General features: G+C 45.6%; 1 protein-coding gene across 9 annotated transcripts in view; it reads right to left on the bottom strand.

Moving 5' to 3' along the window:
- Window positions 1-6,453: 6,453 nt before the first annotated feature.
- KDM5C (lysine demethylase 5C) overlaps window positions 6,454-27,388 on the bottom strand; it is a 31,235-nt gene continuing 10,300 nt past the window's right edge. For 2 of the 9 annotated variants that reach the window (XM_027535259.1, XM_027535266.1), the window contains 18 exons: window positions 25,583-25,702; window positions 25,297-25,455; window positions 24,489-24,670; window positions 24,240-24,402; window positions 18,159-18,278; window positions 17,853-18,047; window positions 13,383-13,564; window positions 13,169-13,293; window positions 12,894-13,041; window positions 12,182-12,287; window positions 10,886-11,244; window positions 10,156-10,294; window positions 9,493-9,672; window positions 9,216-9,353; window positions 8,433-9,032; window positions 8,072-8,150; window positions 7,738-7,937; window positions 6,454-7,629 (listed from right to left, as the gene is read on the bottom strand). In XM_027535259.1, the coding sequence (XP_027391060.1) occupies window positions 7,270-7,629; window positions 7,738-7,937; window positions 8,072-8,150; window positions 8,433-9,032; window positions 9,216-9,353; window positions 9,493-9,672; window positions 10,156-10,294; window positions 10,886-11,244; window positions 12,182-12,287; window positions 12,894-13,041; window positions 13,169-13,293; window positions 13,383-13,564; window positions 17,853-18,047; window positions 18,159-18,278; window positions 24,240-24,402; window positions 24,489-24,670; window positions 25,297-25,455; window positions 25,583-25,702 (3,555 nt within the window). In that variant the 3' untranslated portion in view covers window positions 6,454-7,269. The remainder of the gene's footprint in view (window positions 7,630-7,737; window positions 7,938-8,071; window positions 8,151-8,432; window positions 9,033-9,215; window positions 9,354-9,492; window positions 9,673-10,155; window positions 10,295-10,885; window positions 11,245-12,181; window positions 12,288-12,893; window positions 13,042-13,168; window positions 13,294-13,382; window positions 13,565-17,852; window positions 18,048-18,158; window positions 18,279-24,239; window positions 24,403-24,488; window positions 24,671-25,296; window positions 25,456-25,582; window positions 25,703-27,388) is intronic. The other 7 variants (XM_027535263.1, XM_027535267.1, XM_027535261.1 and 4 more) reach the window with 6 other exon arrangements.

The following is a 27,388-nucleotide window of genomic DNA, read 5'->3' as shown; positions in this document are numbered from 1 at the left end:
TGGCTAACAAACACATGAAAAGATGCTCAACATCACTCATTATCAGAGAAATGCAAATCAAAACCACAATGAGGTACCATCTCACGCCAGTCAGAATGGCTGCTATCAAAAAGTCTACAAATAATAAATTCTGGAGAGGGTGAGAAGAAAAGGGAACCCTCTTACACTGTTGGTGGGAATGCAAACTAGAACGGCCACTATGGAGAACAGTGTGGAGATTCCATAAAAAACTGGAAATAGAACTGCCATATGACTCAGCAATCCCACTGCTGGGCATATACACCAAGGAAACCAGAATTGAAAGAGACACGTGCACCCCAATGTTCATCGCAGCACTGTTTATAATAGCCAGGACATGGAAGCAACCTAGATGTCCATTGGCAGATGAATGGATAAGAAAGCTGTGGTACATATACACAATGGAGTATTACTCAGCTATTAAAAAGAATGCATTTTAATCAGTTCTAACGAGGTGAATGAAACTGGAGCCTATTATACACAGCAAAGTAAGCCAGAAAGAAATACACCAATACAGTATACTAACACATATATATGGAATTTAGAAAGATGGTAACAATGACGTTATATGCGAGACAGCATAAGAGACACAGATGTAAAGAACAGACTTTTGGACTCTGTGGGAGAGGGCAAGGGTGAGATGATTTGAGAGAATAGCATTGAAACATGTATATTATCATATGTGAAATAGATCACCAGTCCAGGTTTGATGCATGGGACAGGGTGCACTGGGATGACCCTGAGGGATGGGATACGGAGGGAGGTGGGAAGCGGATTCAGGATGGGGAGCACATGTACACCCATGGATGATTCATGTGAATGTATAAAGTAATTAGCTTCCAATTAAAAGGAAAAAAAAAGTAAGCTGTCTGAGCAGGTGGCTCATACTCCCACTGGCTGCACTGCCATCCCTTTCTCACACCTGAGTCTCATGGGGTGTTCCCTGTGACCAGGTGACTCAGAGGCACAATAGTTAAGCTTGGTTCACAGATTGTTTTGCATAGTATTTTGGCACCAGCTGGACATGGCTAGCTGCAGTGTTATAGCTCCACTTAGGGTTGATCCTGGGGACAACGGGAAGGGAACTTTTCAGTGACTGGTCACACAAATGGTCAGAGGTTTAGATATCCACTGATTCGTGAGTAGTTAGTAATGACTTGGCTAGGTGGTCCAGGACTTAGAACAAGATTGAAATATTGTTCAAGGGGGAGGTCTGGGGAAGAGGCATATGGATGTCCCTTTTGGAATGGGTGTGAAGGTATTCATATTCCCACATAAATGAGCAGCAGAGAGAATCAACTGTTGAGGAAGATCTCAATCAGATGGCTAAGATGTCCTGTCCTGTGGATGCCAGCCAACCTCAGTTTCTTATCCAATGAACTCCTGAACAAAATGGCCATGGTGGCATGCATGGAATTTAGACACAAGCTCTACAATATAGACTTTCACCAAGGCCAGTCTGGCTATAGCAACTGTTGAGCACCCAACCTACTGACAGCAAGGTACACCAAGCCCCACTATTGGAATCATTTCTCAGTGGCAACTGATTACAGGCACAATACAAAATGAAAAGAAACCATTTGGACCCCCAACATTTTACTGGCAGGAAGCAGACTGGGGAAACTACTCACCTGCGAATATGTGCTACCTTTCGTGAAAAAGGAAGGAAGGCACAGAGGGTGGGACCAAGAGCCCAGAAAGCAGAGCCAAGCAGAGCCCAGAAACCCTAGATAATTATCTCCAGGCCTTGAAACCTAATCCAGGAACTTCCATGTGCCCAGTGGGATTTCACAGTTGCTATAGACCAGTGACTCCTTTGTGTCTCCCATTTCCCCTTTTTGAAATGGAATGTCTGTAGCCAATATCCTGTGTCTGTTCCACCATTGTATGTTGGGGTGTGTTGGAGACAGATATAACTTGTCTCTAAATTTCACAGATCTACCGGTAGTGGGGGTGGGGGGAATAGTACTTAAGGAGCCATACTTAAGGAATACACCAAAGGAACCCTTCACACTTGGACCTGATTTAGATGAGATTCTGGACTTTCAGACAATGTTCTAATGAAATGAGACTTTTACAGACCTTGGGAGGGGGTAAATGTATTTTGCATGTGGAAGGGACATATATCATTGGGGCCTGAGGACAAACAGTAGAAGTCTCCAAGGTGGCTGCCAATGATCCCCACCTCCTGGTATTTATATCCTTGTATAACCCCCTCCCTGAGAGTGTGGCCTGGACCTAATGACTTACTTCTAGTGAGTGGAATATTGTAAAAGTGGTAGGATGTCACTTCTGAGACTAGGTTGTAAAGACTGTGACTTCTATCTTGCGTGTGCAATTTTCTCCCCATGTCCCCTCACGCTCCTGTCTAATCTCACTTGATCACCCTGTTGAAATAAGCAGCCATGTTGTGAGTTGGTCTGTGGGAAAGTCCATACAGCAAGGAATTTGAGGATGGCTTCCACCAACAGTCGGCAAGAAACTGAAGCACTTAGTCTAATAGCCCACAAGGAACTAAGTCCTGCCAACAGCCATACATTGAGCTTGGAAGCAGATCCTTCCCCAGTCAAGCCTTGGGATGACTGCAGCCCCATCTGACACCTTGATTGTAGCCTGTGAGAGATTCTGAAATAAAAACCCAGCTAAGTTGTGCCCAGATTTCTGATCTACAGGAACTGAGATAAATGTCATTGTTTTATTTAGGTTTTCTCTTCAGCATTTTTTTAAAATTTATTTTTTACAATGTTGTGTTGGTTTCTACCATGCAGCAATGTGAATCAGCCATAATTATACATATATCCCCTCCCTCTTGAGCCTCCCTCCCCTCCCCTCCCCCTGTCCCACACCTCTAGGTCATCACAGAGCTCCAGGCTGGGTTCCCCATGTTATATAGCAACTTCTCACCAGCTATCTAAATTACACATGGTAGTGTATGTATGTTGATACTAACATGTTGTTTTAAGCCACTGTTTTTGAAGTAATTTGCAGTAATGCTGCTGCATAGGGGTTTCCCTGGTGGATCAGTGGTAAAGAACCCGCCTGCCAATGCAGGAGACATAAAAGACACGGGTTCGATCCCTGGGTTGGGAAGATACCCTGGAGAAGGGCATGGCAACCCATGCCAGTATTCTTGCCTGAAGAATCCCATGGACAGAGGAGCCTGGAGGGCTACAGACCATGGGGTCACAAAGAGACACAACTGAAGTGACTTAGCACACATATGCAGTAATACGTAACCAATACGGGAAGGCATGCAGGTTATGTACAAGTTCAGCATGTGGACTTCTACCTACCAAAGACAATCTGGCTATAGCACTGCTGAAGTCCCACCTGCCAACAGTAGACAGCAACACTGAACCCCAGCTATGAACTGTTTCCCAGGGGCAGGCTGATTACTTTGGATCCCTGCTCTCATGTAACACAAGCTGTAGGTTCAGAGATTTAGTGGGAATCCCAGCTGATACTACCTGAGCTAGATACACTCTTTGTGGGGTCTGTTTCCTGTGTATATGACAAAGACTTCGTGAAATATCTCACATGTAGCTTGGCACCCAGAAAGGAGTTCACAAGAGGCTCTTCCCTTCCCTTTCCTGGAAGGTGGGTGCCCCAGAGGCAGGGAATGCATTTCTGTCTCCAAATCCCTCTTTTCCCATCATCACAATTTCAGGGCTTCTGGGACGCATGGTCAGTGTCTATCCCTTCAGAGTCTCAGTGATCATGGACCTCAGACCCCAGGCCCCACTCCTGTCGAGTAACACCCTTACCAAGGAGCTTTATGCACTGCAGAGAACAGAATGAGACTCCAAACGCTGTTCCTGTCTCCCTCTTCTTCTGAGCCCTGACTGAAAGTGGGAGCAGAGGCCTTAGGCTTGGGCCTTGCCTTCCCTCTAGGAACTCCCAGTACAGGGGACTTGGGGGTGGGAAGAGTGTTTCAAGCACCACCTAAAGCACAGTGGGGGCACTACGGAGGGGGAAGGGGTTGGAAAGTCCTTAGTAGAAGTGATGTCTCTTCCCATCCCTGTTACTGTGGACTCAAGAGCCATTCTGAGGGATTTGGCAGCCCCTAGGAACCTGCATCTGTCTCCAAAATGATGTCTCTTCAGAAGAAAATGACTTCGAGGTGAAGATATTGTGCTTCCCCAGTGCTCTTTCTCCCCATCTGCCACTCATCTGGAATTCCCCAGGGCAGTCACTCCTTTATAGGTGAGTCTGAAAAAGGAGACACATCTGCACCCAGAGCAAGCTCTCTGGAAGAGGTCATATTTGAGCTGGGTCTCACAGGATGGGGGCTAGCACCTCTCCCGCAGAGCTCACGGGATGCATATCACTGAGGGATGAGGCAGGGCAGTGCCAAGATGGGAAAGGCTGTCTAGAAACTGGTGAGCCCCTTCCTTTGGAGGGCCTGAGCCTGGGCCAAGTTCTCAAGCAGGGGAGCTGCTACAGATTGTAGGCACACTCTTCCTCTCCTGTTAGACCAGGGTCCTGTTCTGGGGTCTGCCTCCAGGTGAGAGTGGTAGTGAAGTGCTGAGAGACAGCCCTTTCCTGTCCCTGTCCCAGCTTTCACATCCCAGTCTCCTCTCAGGTGGTCTCCTCCAACCACTTTTCATGCTCAATTCCATGTAAGTGGGCAAACAAAAGACCAGGCTTTCCCAGTGGACTGGGATCAAAATGAGCCCAAGTTGAGGTGTCCACTGGCCCATGCCTCCCATTACTTGCACAGCCCACCATCTCCTGGCTGGAAGACTGGAGGCAGGGCTGAGGCAGATATCAAGTCAAAGCCCCAACAAATCAAAGCTGCTAGAAGTGGGTGGGCTTTCTCATCACTAGGTTACTATCAACTGGATAGTAACAAAATGAACCCACTGAGCATTCACATGAGAAAGGGCAGAGTGGCAGTGTTCTGGGTTCCCGGGGTAGGCACCAAAGCCTGCCCATTAGCCTTTAAGCCCTCTGTGCAAGCACATTGAAAGAAAAGCCCTTGAAGAACCAGGCATGATGGGAAGCTGGTGGGCTGGCTTAGTTGGGATGGTGCTCTTGCTTCCTCCCCCATATCCTCCCATCATGCGCAGATCTGAACACAGTATTAAGGACTACGAAGAGCGGTTCTTAGCCTTTGGAGGGACTAGGATCCCTTTATGAATCTGACGCAATGTGGTTTGTCTTCTTGCCAGTGTAACAGATGCATGCAAACCCCCATTAAAAACATGTTAACTAACTCCAGTGATGGTCTCTGATTTTAGAGCCTTAGTCACCCTCATTTTAAAGACTTTGGGGCCCAGGAGGGGGAAAAAAATCTATCCAATATAAAGTCACCATTAATAATCTGTATTTTAAAGTGAACTCACCTTGAAACCATTATGCTAAGTCAAAGAACAGTCACAAGGAATCACATATTATATGATCCCACTTATGTATGTCCAAAATAGACAAACCCTTATAGATTAAGGGGTAGTCTAGGAGTGGGGGACCAGGGGTGAGAAGTGATGCCTAACGAGTGTAGAGTTTCTTTCTGGAATGACAAAAATGTTCTAAAACCTTCTGCAGTGATGATTATACAACTAGAATATACTGAAAGCCACTGAATTGTATACTTTAGTGAGTGAAACCTGTGTAGTATGTAAAATCTAGTATAGTAATGCTGTTTTTTAAAAAGTGAATTTGGTGACTGTAAATGACCTAACTGGGGGAGGTCCTTTTTCCTACCTCCTCACTCAGAGGTAGGAAAAACCCTTGAGGGTAGAGAAAAACCAGGGAAGGGCCCCTGAAAGACCCAGCATATGGGTCTGACAAGAAAGCATTCCAAAATGAGATTACATGGATGTGTGTGTACGTGTGTGTGTTAGGGTAGAAAATCTGCATGTCACTTTAAAGCCAGTCTTCCATATCATCTGTGGATTTGACACATGGTGTATAGTACAGTAGTGTCAATACGTATTTATTGGAAAGAACCTGAGTTTAAGTGGACCCTCATAGTTCAAACCCATTGTTTAAGGCTCAACCCTGTGTCCATGTGTATCTTAAGGGCAATGACGCATCATGGGTGGTTTTAAGCAGAATAGAAACATCCCTTTGAATCACTGAACTGTACATTTAAAAGAGGTACACCAGTTTTGTGTGTAAATTATACCTCAGTAAAGCCCTGCCCACAAACCATACCTCTAGGGGCTCGAAGAGGGTGGACAGGAGGGCATAAAGTTGGAGGCAGCTGTGGTAGGAGTTACGTGCCAGGGCCTATCTCTTGGGAGATGGCTAAAACTAGCTTAGGGTGGAGTGGGGGGAGAACTGGGATGTCTTGCCCATGGTTAAGGAGAACCTGGCAGAACTCGTTTCAGAACTCAGCTCCCTGGCTTCAGCCCTTGTGCTCCACCAGCACCGCAGCTCCTCCACTGACAGGTGATGGAGACCTTCCGAAGAGAAATGCACTTCAGAAACATGTTTCAAAAAAATGTTGCTAAGGGTTTTATTTCTAACAAGAGGAAAATAATAAAATAAAATTAAAATAGGCTTCAGTTGGAACCAAGTTTCTTGTTTTGCCTTTTTTTCCTTTTGAACAAATTAATTACACACCAACAATCATCTTTTATTACAACATGAACCCAGGAGGAGGAAAGGAGACAGGGCAGGACATGGAGGGAAGGTCAAGGTGGTAATGAGGACAAGCACCAAAAGCTTTCTTCAGATCTCAGGGAGCCCTCCTCAGCTCCCCAACCAAATTTATTTAAAATAATAAACTGTGAGCACAGCTATGTGAAGTTTCCTCCTCCTGGGTGGAAGTCAGGGGAAGGAAGAAGAAGGTGAGGGGAGGGATGGAGGCAGGAGAAGGGGGGAAGGAGGAGGAAGAGTGAAGGGGGGAGGTGAGGTTAGTGTAGCATGGCCTGGCCAGGGCCACAACTGGGGAGAGAAGGGAGAGGAGATTCCCCCAGTTTGCATATGCACTGGCTGTCTCTCTGGAATGGTGCTGGCCCAGCCCCAGCCACCCCCCTGCCACCTGCCCATCCGTCTATCTGCCTCAGGTGTCTAGGAATGCTGGTTAGAGGCTACCAGGGAGGGGGACTCCAGGGGCCAGCCCCCAGGAGCTGAGGTCTGAACAATACCTTGGAGTCAGAATATAAAAGTCAAGGGACTCAGGGGTGGGCTGGGGTGGTCATCCCCCCTACTCGCCCACCTCCCAAGAAGCAGGCTTGATGGTCAGAAAGAGGATCCTTGAGGCCAAGGGGTCTCTGTTGGGGTCTGTGCTAGGCTCAGCCACTGTCACAACTGTTGCTGAGACGGCTGCTGTGGGCAGGGCACATGCAGCCGGGGAGTCAAAGTGGGGAAAGGGCCCGAGGAGCCTGAACTGGCCCCTAGTGCAGGCTCCAAGCCATTCTCCTGGGTGCTGGGGCTGTCAGTGGTGGGCAGGGGTGGGGGTGGACCCTCACCCCCAGTCTCCTCCTCCAGCTCCTCCTCCTCCTGGGCCTCCTCGGCCTCTGGCCCTGAGCTCCGTACCCTCTTTGGCTCTAGCTCCTCTCGGGCTGGGTCATCACCCTCCCCACCCCGATCTGCTTTCCGCCGCCGCCGCCTCTCCAGTGCCCGGCCCCGTGCTCGGCTCCCATGGCGCTCAGCCTTCTCCAGCTGTGATCACAACAGGCAAAAAGAGGTGCAGCACAAGTGGTCAGGCCTGAGCTCCTTGACTGCTCCGCCTGACCTCCTAGCTCTGCACATGATCTGTCCTCTCCTCACCTCCAGAAGTGTGCGGATCCGCTCCACATCTGGAGGCTGCCCAGCCTGCAGCAGCTGCCAGATGCTCTGGTTCTCATCCAGGGTCACCTCAAGCAAGTCCCCCTCCAACATGAGCTCCTCTAGGGGGGTCCGGGTTGCCTCAGGCAGCTCCAACACAGGGCCAGTCAACCGTGGCAACAGCGAGGACAGCAGCTCCAGGTCTGGGGGGTTGCGGGGACAGGTTGTGTTAGAGGCTACTCCTGGTTATACCCCTGCCCCCTACCACGACAGAGCTAAGGACCACAGGGATCACTCTGGTGAGATCCACTAACAGCCTACCCACACTTAGACCTACCTCTCTTACCTGAGCCCTCCCCCGGGGCTACCTTCTCAGGACTGGTCATGCTGTCTCCATTCTCTAGCAACCCCTGCACCTGCCAAAGAGATCAAGAAAAGGTAGTGATAACTGAAGAACCAGGTCCTACTGCTGCCCCCCAACTTCAGACTTGGGACCCTCCACCTCCTGGAGAAGGGCAGACACAGGCTGCCAGCATTGAGCATTACAGGGATCTGGAGAGGAGGCAGAATGGGGCAAGAAGGCCAGGCCAAAGGAGACCAAAAGTCAGAGAGCAGGGGTAGTAGGGCTGGAGCCTAAGTAAGGGCAAGGGCTAGGAGACAGGAATTTGAGGGTCAAAGAGCTGGGCTGCACAGCTCACCTTAGGCATATCCTTGCCACTGCCTTCTCTGAGAGGGTCAGAGGCGGGGGCTGAAGGGTAGGTAGGGGGCTCCTCGGGCCTGGGTTCAGCCTGCAGCCGCTGGCGAAGCTCAGCCAGCCGTCCCAACAGAGCAGTCACATCCTCAGAGGCCAGAGCCTGCCTTGCACGGCCTTGCCAGCTGATGGCCCTCTCTGTGAGGCACTGTAGGGCCTCACCCTCAGGCAGCCGCACAGGCAGTCTCTGCAGCGCTACCAGCAGTGCCAAGATGGTCTCCAGGCGTGGGCGCCGTGAGCGCATGCACAGCGGACACAAGAATTTGGTGTCCCACTCCCACCAGGCCAGCAGTGGGGATGGGGTGGGACTGGGCCTTGGGGAACTGAGGAGGCGGGGTACCGACACACATCGCCCATGGAACCAGTCCTGACACAGGTCACACTGCAGAGCTCCCACCCCGGCTGGCACCTGCCCACACACACAGATGGAGGTTGCAGAGGAAGCTGTGGTCGATGATGCCAGTGGACTGGGTTTGGTGGAGTTGGTGCGGCGTAGCTGCAGGATTCCCTCCTTCTCTTTCTGTTCCCCCTCCTTGAAGGCCACGATCTGCCGTGCCCAGGACAGGGGAGGAGAGGTCAGCACCCCAACCCTCCTTCTCTGGCACCATGAACACCCCACTCCCAAACCAAGAGTACTGACGCACAGGGAGCAAGCGGTCTGCCCATGGTCACCAGGCTCAGATACTATCATTGCCAGACTCTTCTCCCCATCTGGGCCTAAGCTCCTTACCACAGAGCCTGGGTCCCTGAGGTCCTGCGCAGATAGCCCCAGCAGCTCTGTGTCAGATTTGTACAACCCCAGCTCCTTCTCCATCCAACGGCTGCGCTTGGTGCTGTCTGAGCCGGCGTCTGCACACGGGCAGAGCACCTGAGGCAGGCAGGCAGAAAGGGAATGTCTGGGGTTCCCCTCCTTCCCATACCCAAAGCCCCCAAACCCACATTCTCACATGAGCTGTCTCATCTGGGTCAGAGGCAGGAGAGGCTGTGGGTCAGGTCCCAGGCCTCACCTCCAGCAGAGTGTAGCAAGAATTCTTCTTGAGGAAGGTCTTGGAGGCCTTCTCCCTCCAGGAGTGCGCTGTCAGTACCTGCAGCTCTAGCTGTCTCAGTTCCTCCAACCCCACAGGTAGGTCCCGGCCCACAGCCACCAGACCCTCCAAGTCATCCAGGCAGGGGTAGTGATCACCATTCTGGGACAGGGCAAGAGAAAGCTCAATTCAACTCGCCAGCATCTACTGATGCTACTCTGTCCCTGGCCCTGAATTGGGAAGATGGACTGGACTCACAGTCTTGAGCCAGAAGAAAAGACTCATCCTAAGGAAGGTATGCCTACTTGGCTCTCTCCTCCAACTCCTACATCCACTGGATCAGCCTCCAGATATCCAGGCAGTCCCCAGGACCACCAGACCAGTTACGCTGTTGTGGTTGGCCTCTTTTAGCCTCCCTGCCCCCTACCATTCTCATCTTAACCAGCATCCTATCTTCCCTCAGGCCAGCCTCGCAACCGTTCTTCACACTGCTCACCAAGCACGTTCTGCCTCCTCACAATGTGCTATGCCCCCTTCCTCGCTCTAGCCAACCGAACTCAACCCAGAACAACGCAGTGTATGACATCTCTCCCATCTGGACTGAAGATCTGGGGTGAAGGGTGGGTGGGGCAACAGGGTCCTCACTTGGATCTCGTCCACATCAGCAATCCAAGCCCGGGCCTTAGCAAGAGCCTCCTTGAGAGCCTGGATGTTGGGCAGGTGAACAGGGATGTTTTCTGCCTCATGAATTATGGCCTCAAGCGTGGCTGGTGGATGCTTCTGCCTAAAGGTAGGGAAAAAAGAGGCCTCAGTCTGGGATGGTCTCTGTGACCAGAAGCCCAGCCTGACTTTTGGGTATAGCAGTATGAGCCCCTGTGGCTGCCACTTGGGCCTACTTGCTTGCATTCTGCCTACAAGCGGCTGTCAGTCTCTGCTTGTTCCATATTGCACGCACCAAAACTTCTGCCGTATCCCCATGCTGTTTGTCCACCAGTCTGTCCACCTGCTGGCAGTGCCTACACACACAACCTGTAGTATTAATCTGGGAACTGCAGTTTGTCAGACTGTCCCATGTGTGGGGCTTTCTACTGACAGGTGTTCATCTGCTCGTTGGTACTTCTCATGACTGTGTGCACACGTCAGCCTGTGGAGCTAGTCCTCTATATAGCTCTGCATTTGTCCATCTCTGTTTCTCCATAAGACTACCTCTGACTCTACGTGTAACACAGAGTTAAACAAAAAAGGGGAGGATAGGATAGTCAATACACCAATACAGGAGTCTGGTGCTCAAGGCCACCCATGGGAATCATCTTCAGCTTCTCTGCTAAACTCTGAAGGATGCAGTAGAGCAGGGAGGAGAAGAAGCTAGACCTACCTGGCCTCCAGGCAGAGGTGGGCCTTCTCCTCCCAGCGTTCGGCAATGGTCAGTAGCTCCTGCAGTTCGGCTTGGGCCTTGTCCACAGCAGGGCTAGGGGCCACACTGGCACCTGCTACCAACAGTCCCCGCATGACAGCCAGGGTGCCTCTTCGGGCTGACGGGGCCAGTGTGCGTTTAACCTCATCCAGCCATTGTGCCTGTTCCACCTGCCGCTGGAGCTGCTGGGCTTCAGGTACCTCCACTCCAAGCTGCTGCCCTCTCTCCAGCAGGGACTGCAGGAGCCCTGGACTGGACGGCAATGAGGCCAGAGCCTCACAGGCCTCAGCTTGGTAGGCTTCCACCTGTTCCAGAATACCCTACCAGGACACAAACAAAAAAACAAACTCCTCAGCAGAGCCCACACAGAGATCCCACCACCACGTACCTCTGCCCTATTTACCTTCTTACCCTTCAGTATTTGGGAAGAGAACCTAGCATGGTCTAGGCACTCTTCCTTCGCCAGGCCCTAAGCAGTGGTTCCTAATACTCACTGCCCACTAAATACCCTGGGACATTTTAAAACACAGATCTCTGGGTCCACTCCTTGAGATTCTTAATAGGGATCGGTCAGGAGTCTAAAGGGCTTCCCTGGTGGCTCAGTGGTAAAGAATCTGCCTGTAATGCAGGAGACCCGGGTTTGATCCCTGGGTTGGGAAGATCCCCTGGAGGAGGGCATGGCAACCACAACCCACTCCAGTACTTTTGACTGGAAAAGTCTGTGGACAGAGGAGCCTGGCGGGCTACAGTCCATAGGGTCGCACAAAGTCAGACAGGACTGAAGTGACTAAGCAGCAGCAGGAGTCTATGCTTTATTTAAGCGCCCAGAGGATTCTGATGTATATCATCAGGAGACCCTCTGTCCTAAAAATGTTGTTATGCTTGGCCTTCTCACAATCTCTACACTCACACTGGTGTCCATTGCTCTTTCCACCCTATTTCTGTACTTTCTTGAACTTTACTCCGCTTTCCAGGCACAGAAACACCCTTGTTACTTCCTTTCACCTCTTCTACCTTGAAGAGGAAACCTTTCCTTGACTACGCATCCTGTATCTGTACCCTTGCCACTTGGCCCTCAAATCCCATTTCTAACAGGCAGTTTGCAAACCCTTTGTCTCCTACCTCTATTACTCACAGGTGTATCCTGTCGTGCCCAAATACTTGCCACTTTTGAAAGAAGTCAAGAGTGGCCTGCTGCTCAGGTCCCCCTCCCCTCCCCCAAACCCTCAGCAGCACCCCAAGTTCACCCCTCCTCACCTTGACATCCCCAATCTGGTGCATGGCACAAGGCAAGTTGTTCATCTGGTCCAGAAAGGCCCGGAGCTCAGCAAGGGTCATCTGCAGACCAGCCATCCTGTGGGGGCTATGGAGTTTCACATGTAGTTTCAAGTCCAGCCCAGTCCCCTCCCTCCATCTCTGTACTAAGGCCCAACACCTTTCCTCATACATGCCCACCTTGACTTCTCATACTTCACAGTTCTCTGCAAATGCCCAGGTTAGAGGGAGAGTTTTAAGATACATGCATGTTCATATGATGAGGGAAAAGAATTAGAAGAGAGGAATATAGGATTTATTTGGTGGGGAAAGCTTAGAAATTGATGGCAACAGAAGCTGGACAATTATAATCCATATTCTACTGTGAACTCAGATTAAGTGTATGCTTCTGTGTCCTTTTCTTATCCCTAAACCTCCAACAACTCCCTGACCTCAGCCTGTCTGAAATCAGTACCTTCAGGTACTGATAAAAAGAAACAATCCTAACTTTCTTAGCACTGAGGTACTCCCCTCCGTTCTAGCTGCCTGGCCTCCTTGCCTCCCCAGTTCTTCCAATGACAGTGCTTGTCAGCTTCCTGTTGATGTCACTTGCTAATGGTACTCAGAGTTCACCACCACCCCCTGCCAACAGTCCTTTCCTAAGGTGCTCATTCCTCAGCAGGCTATCTGTGCCCAATGCCTCACGCTGCCATACCCAGCTTCCTGGCCGCTGACCAGCCCCAGAGCCCGGGACACGCAAGCCTCTGCCTCACTCAGGCAGTTCTTTAGTCGCTGCAGCAGCTCACTGTTAGGAAACCTCCGCTCACGGGCCTCTGACTCTAGTGCCCTCAGCTCTTCAAGGCCTGGAGAGAGAATAAGAGCAGCAAGGAGTAGGCAGTATTGAGTAAAGGCAGAGGAAGGGGGTGGAGGGTACAGAAGAAAAGGGAATAGAACTTGCCTGTGGAGTCCCTCCGTCCCCCCATCACTCACTGCGCTTCCGCCCATCCTCCACCTCCAGGGCCACTCGCACTTTGTTGGCCCACGTGTCAAAGGACTCAGCCCGGACCTTCAGCTTATGGAGCATGGCAGGGAGCTCATCCAAGGTGTACCGATACCTACAGGAAGAGGACAGGGAAGAGCACATCTGGCCCAGTTCTACATCCCCCTCCTCAGCCCACTTCCCCCAGGTAGGCCCCCTGCTCACCTCAAGTACTGCCGGCTACTGGAGCACTTGCAGAGATCATTGATGTGGGAGAGGCAGACAAGGCCATCAGGGCAGTCATAGCAGGCTAGGGCTGATAGAAAGCACGTGGTCTTGCACTTGATGCACTGGCGTTCATCATCCGGGAGCAGCTCAAAAGCTTCTCGCTCAGCTTCAGTGATGCCCTGGGGGTGTTCATTATATAGAACCAGAACAGGGCTGCAGAAACCCCTAACTCAGCCACCACTGAGCTCCACATAAAAGACTCAAATCTGTGCTAGGAGCTATGAAGGAGACAAAACTCCACAGATCACACTGCCTCTGTGAAGTCCAGACTCTCAAAGCTGGGTAATCATATGAAGCAGGGTAAGATCAATGTAGGTTGAGAGGAAGAAAAATCAGGGAAGTTTCAGATTAGCAGAAAGGGCCTTAGGGGTGAAGAAGGTGAGGAAAATGTGGACCAAGGCACCAGAGAGATGGCAATATGTGGAAGTGGCCAAGACAAGTGTCGTGTACTGGGGAATAATGCTAGCTTCCAGGCACTCAGTGCCCACTGTGCTCTAGGCACTGTGCTGGCTGCTTTAGCAGCATACTACATGCACATCTACAACTTAAGAGAAATAAACTCTATGTGCTTGTATCCAGTGTTTAAAGTTCCCAACCTAAGCCAATGACTTTACTGTTGATTAGATGAAGAAAAAGCAATCCACTCCAAAAATGGAGGAAAAGCCAGCTATCTTGGAGTAACTGAAAGACAAGATAATGCTATACATTATGAGCAATTTTGGGGATTTTAGAGAGAAATTTTGATTCTAACAGTTTTTGTCTTCTGTACTGACCTAACTTCTGTGTAAGTCCATTGCACATTACAAATCCCACCCTGCCACAGATGTGCTCTGCACATTACAAACCCTGCTCATATGAGTCCATTGCACATTACAAATCCAGCTGTGTTGATATAGAGTAAATTATTTAAACCTCTCTGGGTTTCAGTTTCCCTATTTTGTAAAATGGAGACTATGGTACTATCCTCATTGGGTTGGGATTAACAAAGGTAAAGTCACTAAGGACTTAGAAAAGTATCTTAGCACTTAGAATAGTGGAACCACAACAGGCCCTCAAAAGTCAAAGTAACCTTGAGAAAGAAAAACAAAGCTGGAGGTATCAAGTTTCTTGATTTCAAACTATATTACAAAGCTGCAGTAATCAAAACAGTATGGTAATGACATAAAAATAGACACATAAACCAATGGTAAGCCCAAAAATAAACTCTCATACATACACTCAACTAATATTTGACAAGGGAGTCAAGAATACTCAGTGGGGAAAAGATAGTCTCTTCAATAAATGGTGCTGGGAAAACTGGATAATCACAGGTAGAAAAATGAAACTGGACCTTTATCTTATATCACTCATGAAAATTAACTTGAAATAGATTAAAAACTTAAATGTAAGAACTGAAACCATAAAACTCCTAGAAGAAAATATAGGGAAAATGTTCCTGGACATTGGTGTGGGCAATGATTTCTTATACATGGTATATTTAAAAAGCACAAGCAACAAAAGCAAAAATAAATAAGTGGAACTATATCAAACTAAAAAGCATCTGCACAGCAGAAGAAATCATCAACAAAATGAAAATGCAACCCATGGAATGGGAGAAAATATTTGCAAACTGTCTATCTGATAAATGGTTAACATCCAAAGTATATAAAGGACTCATACAATTCAACAGCAAAACCCCAAACACCCAAATAAGAACTGGGCAGAGGACCTGAAAAGATGTTTTTCCAAAGAAGACATATAAATGGCTAATAGGTACATGAAAAAATGTACAACATTACTAACCACCAGGAAAATGCAAATCAAAACCATTAATATCCCCTCCCACCAGTCAGAATGGGTTATCATCAGAAAGAAAAGAGATAACGTGTTGGAGAGAAGGTGGAGACAAGGGAAACTGTGCACTGTGGTAGGAATGCAAACTGGTACAGCCACTTTGGAAAACAGTATGAAGGTTTCTCAAAAAATTAAAATAGAATTAACCATATGATCTAGCAATCCCTCTTCTGGGTATACTCCAAAGGAAATGAAACTAGGATCTCAAAAAGATATCTGCACTCTCATGTTCACTACAGCATTATTCACAATAGCCAAGATACGGAAATAACCTAAGAGTCCATAAATGGATGAATGGATTAAGATGATGTGGTGTATGTATGTGTATATGTACATATACATATAATGGAATATGTATTACTCAGCCATGTGGAAGACAGCAATCTTGCCATTTGTGACAACACAGATGGACCTTGAGGGCATTATATAAGTTAAATCAGACAAAAAAGACAAATATCACAGAGTATAACTTATATATGGAATCCAAAAAAGCCAAACTCCTAAAAACAGAGTAGTAGGAGTTCCCTGGTGGCCTAGTGGTTAGAATCCCAGGTTTTCACTGCCATGCCCTGGGTTCAGCCCCTGGAGGGGGGACTGCGATCCTGCAAGCTGGCTTGCAGCACGGCCAAACAAAACAAACAAGAAACAGAGTAGAATGGTGGTGGCCAAGGGCTAGGGAGGTAGGAAAAAAGGAAGATGCTGGTCAAAGGACAAACTTCCAGTTAGAAAATAAATAGATTTGGGGGAGTCTAATCTATAACATGATGACTATAGGAGGGGGGAAAATGGGCATTCAACAAATATTTACTGATATTAGCTAATTTTCAGATAAAGACACATATTTCACGGGGCTATCTCAAAGTCTTAGAGAGAGTAACTTGCACAAAGTGAGAATGTGACTACAGCCTATTTTGAATCTGAAGCTAGAGAATGCTGCTCTTAGGGTGAACCCCCTAGGTATTCCTGGATCATGAACTCCTTAGAGAACTGGATGTAAGCTATGAGCCCTCTTGCTAGAAAAGGACTCAAACATATATACAAACATATACAAACACACACACACACAATCACACACAATCTTTTACAGAATTCGAGCCCTCTCGCTAGAAAAGGACTCTCTCTCTCACACACACACACACACACACACACACACACACACACACAATCTTTTACAGAATTTTGAGACTGGGGGTTCCAGAATTCTTCTCTTAGGTAAGGGCCAAATTCTGAGATTTTGAGAATAGAGAATTCTGAGTGTTAGTATGGGAACATCTACTTTTCCCACCTTACTTTGGCTCCTTCCTATAGCCTAGCACAGCCCCAAAGTCATCACTTAATAACAGCACTGAACAGAGAGAAAAAATTATGCCTAGAAAAGCCCATCAACTAATACCACAGACTGATAGGCCCCAGACCTCCAACACTTACCAAAGCTGCAATTCTTACAGCCCATGCTCATAGGGAAGTTATAAATGAGCTTTAAAATAAGAAAATATTAGCCTAAATTTCCTTATTTTAAGAAAAGGGATCCAGCATGGGATTCCTCAAGACCAGCATTCTTTTGTGCATCCTATGGAGCACTCTCACTAAATCAATTCCCTAACTGAGCAAGTTTGGAGCTTTAAGGCAGCTAAACTACATGAACAGCAGTCCCACTCACCTTCAAATAAAACTGATAAGTTATGAGGAATCTATCTGCCTTCTACTCAGTAACACGAACCCAATCTGAACTGCTAAACCATTTGAACTGCAATAAAATGGCATTTAATATCCCATATTTCAATTATTTTGTTCATGTATTAATATTATCAATAACAGCAGCTGCTACACTGAAAGTGCAGTAATAGATGCTTTGACATAAATCATCTTACTCAAGCTTTACAACCACCTCACAAGAGGTATTTATTCCCATTTTATAGAGTGGGAGAGTAAGACTATGAAAGGTTAGGTAACCTAAAAAGGTTGTCCAAGCTTACCAGCAAATGGGGGTTTTGTTATGTCAGTTGGTCTTATTGGGTTATTTAAATAATCATGAATAGCAGCTATACCAGCACCTGCTATGGGTCACTTACTTAACATCTTGAAAGAAAAGAAAGTGAAAGTAAAGTCACTCAGTCATGTCCAGCTCTTTGCGACCCCATAGACTGTAACCTACCAGGCTCCTCCATCCATGGAATTTTCCAGGCAAGAGTACTAGAGTGGGTTGCCATTTCCTTCTCCAGGGAATCTTCCTGACCCAAGGGATCGAACCTGGGTCTCCCTCAATGCAGGCAGACACTACACCATCTGAGCCACCTGGGAAGCCCACTTAACAACTTAAATCCACTCAACTATCCAAAAAGATAAGCACTATTATAATTCCATTTTTTTTCAGATGGGGATGCTGAGGCTCAGTCAAGTAAATTAACTTGCCAACAGTTATTAGTAAATGGTAGAGAATGGAATGTAGTTTTCAACTTAGATGTGTCTAGTTCTTTTCAGTACTTCCCAAGAGTAGAGCCTACTACTACTTCCTCCTCTCCTATCTCTGCCAGACTAGGGTACCCAATCCTGTATACTCTCCCCACCACTCACCTTCTCCAACAGGGCCTTTCGTAGACGCCGCTCCTCCTGCACCATGATGAACATCTCTTTATGCACAGCTGCTGCTAGATTCAGGTCCAGCTTCTCTGGACAAGCAGCCATCTTGCAGATGAGCTCCTCATGGGAGAAGACACAATATCTTCGGAGTCGGCGGTAGTGCTCAATGCACTGGCGCCCAGCTGGCAGCTGTGGTCAGGTTCAAGGTTGAGCATAGCCAAGTCTGGAGGCCATGGTGCCTCAGCTTCCCTACCACCCTCCTGCTTCTCCTTGCCACCCCTCATCACACTCCAGACTCACCCAGTCAGCAGTGCAAAAGTTGACAGCCTCAGCAAAGTTGTAGCCTTGGTTAAAGCCACTGTGGTAAGCACGAGGGAAGGTAATGACGAATTCTCCTGCACACTGGTTTGTGCGGACAACCTGAGGAAGAAAAGCCAAGATCGCTGAGATAGAAGTTTTCCATAGTCTACAGAAACCTCATCTAAGTGCAGAGTCCTCAAGGAGAGGAAGGAAAGTCTCAGGGAATGGTCTGACAACAGATTCCCAGATCCTCCAACTCCAACAGAGAGGACCACTGGTCTCTGTTCTCAAGGTTTTGATTTGTGACGACAGGAAATATTGTAAAGTAATTAGCCTCCAATTAAAATAAATAAATTAATTTTAAAAAAAGAGAATTTGAGTCAAAAGCAGGAAATATACCAAAATATTTCAACTTCCTTAATAATTTTTATAAAAATTCAAAATATAACTTTCCATTAAGCTGGCCATTCCTTTCTCAGTAACAATTTTTGTTACCAGTCATGTAAGCAGTTTCACACCAAGTGGTTCTACAAAATCTGTTATAAAATCAGCAGGCCCTGCCATTCTCCATTTCCTACAGCCATTGGTTTTCACCTCTTCTGATTATTTTGGCATTCACCTTAACAATTCTAAATATCATGCCTCAAGACTATATTAAAAACAGCCTTCTATTTATCAATTTGCTTAGTTTTCTATGCATGCATTAGTAAGTTAATCCCAACCTTTTTGACAAATGTAAAACTCTATCACTTTTCACCTTTCTGTAGCAATCTCTGATAGAGCCTTATGATCTGTTACAATTTGGACCAGCTGCCCTCCCTGGATTGTCACTCTCCCATGACAGATTTCCTGTTTCCTAGATCCCATGTCTTCCTCTTTCTTGGTTTGTTCCTTTGCTGTGGTTAATTAAGCACATCATCCAACAGCTTCCTGAGAAACAGTGGGAAGAATTTAGAAAAATATCTCTATTCTACTCTCACATTTGATAATTTGACGGCACATATAAAATTCTAAGTTGAAAATCATTTTGAAGGCATGGTTCTAGTGTTCTGGATTCCAATGTTGCTTTTGAAAGTTTGAAGCCATTCTGATCTGTAATGCTTTGAATGAAACCAGTTTTCTCTCAGAAAGCTTGTACGAGTTTTCTGGTCCCAGTGTTTGTGAAAATTCACCAGATATACCTTGGTATGGATCTATTCTCATTCATGTACTGGGTAGGCCCTTTGATTCTGGAGACTCTCGTAGTTGAGGGCAATTTTCTTAAACAATTTCATTAATAATTTGATCCTTTCAGTTTTCATTTATTCTCTTTTCAGAGAGAATTATTGAATATTGAACTACCAGAAAAAGTTCTCTGATTTTCTCTAGCTTTTTCTGCCTTTAACTTTTTATTCTATCTTCTGGGAGATATCCTTAACTGTTTATCTTCTATGCTTTTTATTTAGTTTTCCACTTTTGTTATCATTAATTTTAATTTCCAAGAGCTCTTTTTTGTTCTTAGCATGTTCTTTTAAAATAGCATCTTGTTCTTATTTTATGTTTGCAACATATGCTCATCTCTGAAAGTTTTAATGAGGTTTCTTTTCCTTTTCTTTTTGAAGTTTATTTCTCCCAGCCTACCCTCTGTTCAAACTGCTTTTTTACCATTTGGTTCTACTTTGTTCTAGAGTTTTCTCGGTTATCTACTTATATTCAAAAGTAAGAAAGGAAAAGACTGAATAGAAGTTCTGAGTACTGAGATGAAGTTTGTCAACTGTAAGCTTCACTGTAGGGTAAAGCCACTTAGTTTGGGAAACTCTAGGTCTTTCCTTCTGAGCCAGTTAAGAGTCCCCAGAGAAAACTCACCCATTTTCTGTGCCCGAAGAAAAAAGGTTTGGCTACCAGTGTTCTAAGAGTCAAGTGGAGGAAGATGGCTGGGAACCTCAACATTCAGTAAGTATACAATGAATTCTAGTATTTTCACTATACCTCAATTGTACCTAAAAGACCTCAATCCAGAGATCAATTTCAAAAGTACACCTCACAATCTTTTGCTAGTGAGGGAGGGTCACATTTCCCGCTACCTAGTGTGGGTGAGGTTCCCACGGCTTTCAGATTGATTCGCAGATGTTCCAGGTACTGATTTAAGTTTCAGTTTTCCTGTTTCCTAGTTTCAAGAATTTTTTCATTGTCTCTTGTTTTCCCCATCATTGTGATTTTTTTTACCTTAAAAAAAAATCCCTTTGTGTCATTTAAGTGAAGTTTCAATAAGGAATGGAAGTAGCCATGTGTATGTTTAGTTTGCCACCATTACCAAGAAGTCTTACAAAGTTTTTTAAGACAAACATTTAACGCTGATGAAGACACACTGAAATAAGTACAGTGCAGGTATGGGGACCAATAACTTCTCTCTAGAAAGCAAAATTGCTAATATATACTAAGAACCTAAAAGGTTTATAGCCTTCAACACAATTCCTCTGCTAGGATTCTAGATTAATGTGGAGAGAATCAGCATCCTAACAATATTGAATCTCCAAATTTATTCAGGTCATGTATCAGCTCCTACCTCCAATACATTTTCTTCTCAAATCTACGCCTACTTAAGAGACAATATCAGTATTTACTACTTGTACTGCCGCACTGGCCCCCATTATCAACCAGAATTGTCTTCCCCAACCAAAATGCAAATCTGATCATGTAATGTCCCTGTTGAGAACCTCTCACTCAAATCCTCATATCTACATGATAAAGCCATAGCCCCAACAGACAAACTCTTACTCTTCCTTCAAGTGTCGCCACTTCTACAAATACTTTCCTGACCCCTCCCTCCCTCAACTTCCTAATGACCCAGTCTGTTTTTCTTCTGTAACACCCCTAATAATATTTTATTCCAGTTGTTTACTCATCTCTGTCCTCTACTCAACTACACACGACCAAAGGCAGGGATTGGTTTATTTACTTTCAGGGTGTTGACCAGAGGCCTTGCACACAGGGAGTTCCAGCAATATCTGTTGAATGATCTAGTCCCAGCCTTGATTTTATAGATGTGAAAACTGAGTCCTAGAAAAGCCTCAAGTAGCAGAGCCAGAAATAAAACCTAATGCTCCTGTACCCTCATTTTGGCAATGTCACTTTACTATTTTCTTCCTATACAGTTTTTTTTAAAAAACTTTCCTCACATTCTGCAGCTATTAAAAAAATGACCCCAAAGTCCATCAACTGGTGAATAGACAAACAAAATTTAGTATATCCATACAATATAATATTAGTCCACCTTAAAAAGGTAGTTCTGAAACAAGCTCTAACACAGATGAACCTCAAAAACATTATGTTAAATGAAAAGCCGGATATACAAAGACCACATATTATTCCATTTATATGAACTGTCTAGAAAAAGCAAATTTTTAGAGTCAGTCAATTAGTGGTTGCTTGAGACTAGGGGTTGGAATGGAGAGTGACTGCAAAAGGGTACACAGGATCCTTTTGAGGTGATGGAAATGTTTTAAAACTGGAATAAAGTAATGGTAGCACAACTTTGTAGATTCACTGAATCGTGCATTTAAAATGCATGATTTTTATGGTATGTAAATTATACTGCAATAAAGTTGTATTTCAAAAAAGATGGTATGAATAGTTCATGGTGAGGAAGCAAAAATCATTCTAAACCAGCACTGTCCAACAGAAATATGCCAGCCACACAAATACTTTTCAAATTCTCTAATAGCCACGTTAAAAAAGTAAAATTAACTTCAATATATTTTATTTACTATATCTACAATATCATTTTAATGTGTAACTGGTATACAGAAGTATTAGTGAGATATTTTAAACTGTTTCATATTACACCTTGAAATCCAACATGTGCTTTATACTTTAAATACATTTCAGTTATGACTACTCATGTTTCAAGTGCTCAACAGCCACATGTGGCTAGTGGCTATCAAGCTGGACAAAGCCATTCTAGATGATCAAACTTAACAAAAGAGATTATAAAAATCCATACACTGATTACTGTTATGTCAAAATTTACATAAAAAACAGGTGGAAACAACAAAATGTGGAGGAAAATAGAGGTGACCTTTGTATTTCCTTTTTTTTTTTTTGAAAGGGGGGTGCTGTTTCTTTTATAATAAAAATACGTATACTATATATCTTTTATCTATAAAAAGAAATAGCCTTCTCTCACCAAAGGGGAAGATGGGTAAGATGGTAGCGGGTAGGGTGGGGGCAACCAAAGATGGCTGAGGGAGCTTCAGCTAGCTAAATTCTAGTTTGCCAACATGTGAATATGAAAAATCAGATGTCTTGATGGAGGGGATACTGCCAAGTCCAAAGAGCCTGGAGATGCTGGGAACTACCTATAGGAGTGGCAGGGCAGACAGAGGGTGAGGTGGTGAAACAGCAGTTGGCCAGAGAAGCTGGGGGGCTATGAGCAGAAGAAATGCTATGGAGGTGGATGCAAAGAGCACATGTTAAGAGTCTGTGATAAGACTTTTTTAAACAAGAGGCAAGGATTGAATAGCTATATATATTATATATATTTATATATATTATATATATATATATATATATATACACACACACACATATATATGCATCTTAGCTGTCTGAATCCTTAAGGAGAATCCTCTCCTACTCGTACAATTCTTGACATTGTGGGAAAGAAAGGATGCTGTGAATCAGGAAGTAGTCTGAGGAAAGGTCAGACTCAATGTCTAACTTGCAAAGAGCATAACTTGAAATGCCCTTGATCATTTCCATACCTTGAGCCCAGTCATTTTCAAACGGGGTGAGGCAGAGAGGGAAAATGTAACCCCCCCGACCTCCCCCAAGTGGAGGAAGGTGACCTGAACTGTTGCAGAATTCATTTCCTCTAATTTCCTAGGTATCTCAATCCTTAGCTAAGTACCACTAAAATGTGTAAAAGTATCACTTGCAGATTATATAGTATAGTAAAACAAGCTGAAGGCAAGAAATTCTGGTGAGAACCACTGACCTAGTCCAAAGACCTGCTGTTCAGGTGACCAGGAATTTCAAGGAGATTAATTCAGTATGTACTGACTGTCTACCATGTCCCATACATCAGAGTAAGTGGCAGGGTAGCTAAGGCTGGGGTGTGGGGGTGTGTGTGTAGGGGAAGTGGTGAGGTGAAGGGAGTGGGGAGAAGTATAACCACAGAATGAGTAAGACTGAAGCAGAGGTGGAAGATGTATTCAATCCTATTCCTACAGGACTACTGATCAGGTTATTTTAAGACCCATACCAGAAAACTGGCTGATGCTAATCAACATTAGAAATTCCCAGGAATATAAAGCCCCTTAGAGGTAAGCCAGGATGTGTACCCAGAGTGGGAGAGAAGACTACAGAGGAGGAGAATAGGACAAGCCAGGACTCTGAGTTCAGCTTTTTTTTTTTTAAATGCTGAAAGATATTGGCATTTTTTTTTTTAGCTTAATTCCCCCCACTCCCCACCAACTTTACTGAGATACGGCTGACATATAACCTGTTGGTGCACAACATTTTGATGTGATACACTTATGTATTTGCAAAGTAATTACCACCACAGAACTCTGACCTGTTAAATAAGTAAACAGACCTACTCACTTCTCCAAGATGGGTCACAATATGGAAAGTATAGCAGTGACTGCTAGTTGTCCCCCTATATCCATTCTCACCCTCTTCCATAATAACATGACCTCCAATTTGTAGCTGGTACATGACCATCCTTAATAAAAATCAGATTTTCCAGTTTTTCTCACAACTATATGTGGCCATGTGACTAAGTTATGATCAATAGGAGGTGAATGACAATGATGTGTGCCCTTAACAGTAAGGAGACTTGTCTTGCCCAGTCCTTCCTTCATTTCCCTCTTCTACTGGTGGAATCCACCCCTAAGGCGTTGCCCTGAAACATCTGGCCGAGGTGGCTCACCATCACACTGTATCTCTAAGCACTATTATTTCCATCAAACCTACAGTCTGATTAAGAGAGAGTAAGAATGAGAAAGGCATGGGGGTATATTCTAGACAATGACCACCACCACCACCATACAGGACATCACTAACTCATTCCTATTCTTTGCCCATTTCCTAGGCACTCACCGGCACACCATGGGACATGAGGGTGTTGGGATTCATGAGGGTAACAAGTTGGTGCAGAAGGTCAGGCTGGCTATCAAAGAGCTCAGGTGTCAGCTTCTTCATCACCTCTTCCAAATGTTCTGCTGCAAGGGAGGGTACCCCATACCAGGTCTTCGGCTCACCCCTGGCCAAAAAGAAAGGGGACACGTAGAGTGGGCACTCAAAGAGCCCACCCTGAATGCTTCCTTGGCTGCCCAGGACCCCACTCACCAGTGGAGGTAGTTAATGGAGTAACTCCAGTGATCCTCAATATGCCAACAAAAGGCCGAGAAGACCATGCCCACATAGAGCCAGGGCACCTTCATGCCAGAGATATCTGCATTGATGTGGCACAGTACAGACTGTTCCAACACTGGCATCACATTCAGGTTCCAACCACTCGTAGCATACTCCTGATAGGTCAGGTATTTGTGGAAAAGAGAGTTTTGCTAAGGTGCTGAGTTCTTTATTCCAAGGAACCTTAATTTTGAGGTCACAGACCTTTCTGAAACGTCTAAAAAATATTACAGATGTTCTTCCCCCTGCCTCCCTCAAATGCATAGACAAAATTTCGATTCACTTCACTTTACTTCAATTTTAGGAAAATTTATAGATGTGCCCACTCACAAAAGTATCTGCAAGTTAAAAGCCCCTGCTCTGGACCAAAATGTACCCTCCTTGTGATACAGGCCTAGGGCCTCTTTATTTCCTTCACTTACAATCCCAGTCCCTGAACACTTCTTATGAATGAGCCAGGTACTCTGACAGGTACTTCAAATACCTTCTCATTTAATTCTTATAAAATTTGTGAAATGGATACTACTCCCATTCTACAGACAAAAAATAGCCAATCTCATGACTGGAGATGCCACGCAAGATACTAGGCTGTGCTCTTTACACACATCATCCCATCTAAATCTCATAGCAACACATAAGGCAGGGATAACAGTCCCCTTCCTACAGAGATACTGGGTCTTTCAGATACTGAAGGACTTGCCTAAGTCACACAGCTGAATATAACCATGAATCATCTACTCACCTCCTCCTCAGGGGTTAGGTGCCGCTTACTGTCACTGACGGGGAACCCGCTACCAAATTCTTTGGAATGGATGTCAGCCCCATACTCAACAGTTACATCTTCCTCAATGCTATTCACCAGCCGCCAGAATTCCTTCTCCACAAGTTCTGTGGGTACCATCTAAAGGAACAGGGGTAGCTGATGACTGTGGCTCATCATATCCTGGCCCCATTGACCCAGGAGAGCTATAGACCATCAGACACCTATGAACCTAGCCCTGACACTACCCCAGCCCTCCATCACCTACGTGTACGGGCATGTTGAAGTAATCGGCTTTAAAGGAGTCAGCCATCTCGCCAAAGCTCTGCAGAGTGTACTCCCGGGTAGCCTGCTCAAAGCCAAAGGCTTCAGGGGGGCGCTTACACTCCTGAAACCCAAAGGAGAACATGTCACCAAGGTAGAGGCAAAGAGGTGGAGAATCCCCAAAAGCTGAGCTGGAATATGGGGTAGGAATCAGGAGGGAGAACAGCCCTAGGTTTGTACTTAAGGCCCCTGAGGCAGGTCTCACATCATAGCTCTATGTTTTTCTCCTAGTACTTCAGTGCAGTTAGTCTCTTCACTCCTCACATGCACTTCTACCATGCTTTTATCTTCTCTTCCTTCAGGACTTGACTATCTAAACCATGGGCTCTGATTTAATATGCTACCCCCTTCTCTTCTGTCACTATCTTTCTTTCAAGACAAAATGTGAGTTTATACAGGATGCTTAGAGAAATTTTTATGCCGAGACTGGAACTACAGGCCTGGGAAAACAACACCGAATATTCCAGTAGCTCGGAGGATGGGAAACAAAGGCACCAACCCTTAGTGTCAAACTCCACACTTTCTGCTCTTTAGACTGTCTCATAAAACAGCACATATGTCTAACTCATTTTATACTTATATTCATGGTTTTAGATGAGAGTTGTATGTACCCGAGGCAGACGCACCTTCTGCTCATGTCTGAAATCTAAATGTCAACCTGGTTCACCGGCCCAAGACCACTTAAAGAAGAGAGCTAAGTAGACCTGACAATCTTTGTTGTCTATGATACTGTTGGCATTCAAACTCCTCCCTAAAGGAATCCCCACCACTACCAAGGCGTTACACTGCCCCAGTCTCTTTCCTCGTGTGAGTGTGTGTGTGTGTCCACGTGCACATGCATACCTGGACACTATGACCACAGCTGACAGGGTGAGAGACTATCAACATCTACTCTCCCAGAAAGCCAGGGAAAGATGTAGACGAGCAACCCAGAATTTGGATCAAGGTAAAAGGCTCATGAAATGAAACTGGCAGACTTACCAGGCCTCTTAGCCCTCACTGCTGCTTCAGGTGCTCTCCTCACTGCCTCTCTTGCACTAGGTACGTTATCCCCACATAGCCTTACTCCTGAACTCCTCCATCCCCCAGTCTAGAAAGTCTGCCCAACGCTTGTAACTGAAGTCTACAACAGTGTAAACCAATTTAATTATCACAACAGAAAGAAAATAACTAATAAATATTATACCCACATGATGAACCCTTTACAAGAAATCATACTCATGAATAATACAGAAAAATGATTATAAAGTAACAAATGAAAGTACACAGTATGATCCCAAACCTGTTAAAGATAGTTATATATACGCAACAATGAAAAGATGAGAAGAAAATACACCAGACTATTACAATAGAGCTTTCGAAAAGAAATAAAAAATAAAAAACTTGAAAATCAAAAGGACATTTTTTTATTCATATTCCTGTCCTCCAAATCTAATTGCTGACACCTTCCCTGATTACTACTCTTAGTCACTTTCCTCTCCTCTGAACTTCTACATCTGAATTTCTAACACACAATTTAACATTTGATTATATGTCATCATATACAATCTAATTATGAATCTCACCTCCCCAGGTGGTCTGAGAGCTTCCAGAGAACACAGGCTGAATGTCCTCCTCTTCTTTCTCCCAAAGCTCTGCCCAACCTAGCCCAACCTCAGGGACCCAAAACATAAGACTGTGGCTGAGCTAGGAGGCTGCTTTCAATAAGACCAGATGAAGGAAGGCAAGGACAGCCTATGAGGCAGACACA

Source organism: Bos indicus x Bos taurus, chromosome X, assembly GCF_003369695.1.
Source record: "Bos indicus x Bos taurus breed Angus x Brahman F1 hybrid chromosome X, Bos_hybrid_MaternalHap_v2.0, whole genome shotgun sequence".
NCBI lineage: Eukaryota > Metazoa > Chordata > Mammalia > Artiodactyla > Bovidae > Bos > Bos indicus x Bos taurus.
Note: the sequence above shows the minus strand (reverse complement) of the source record. Positions and strands in the feature narration are given on the sequence as shown.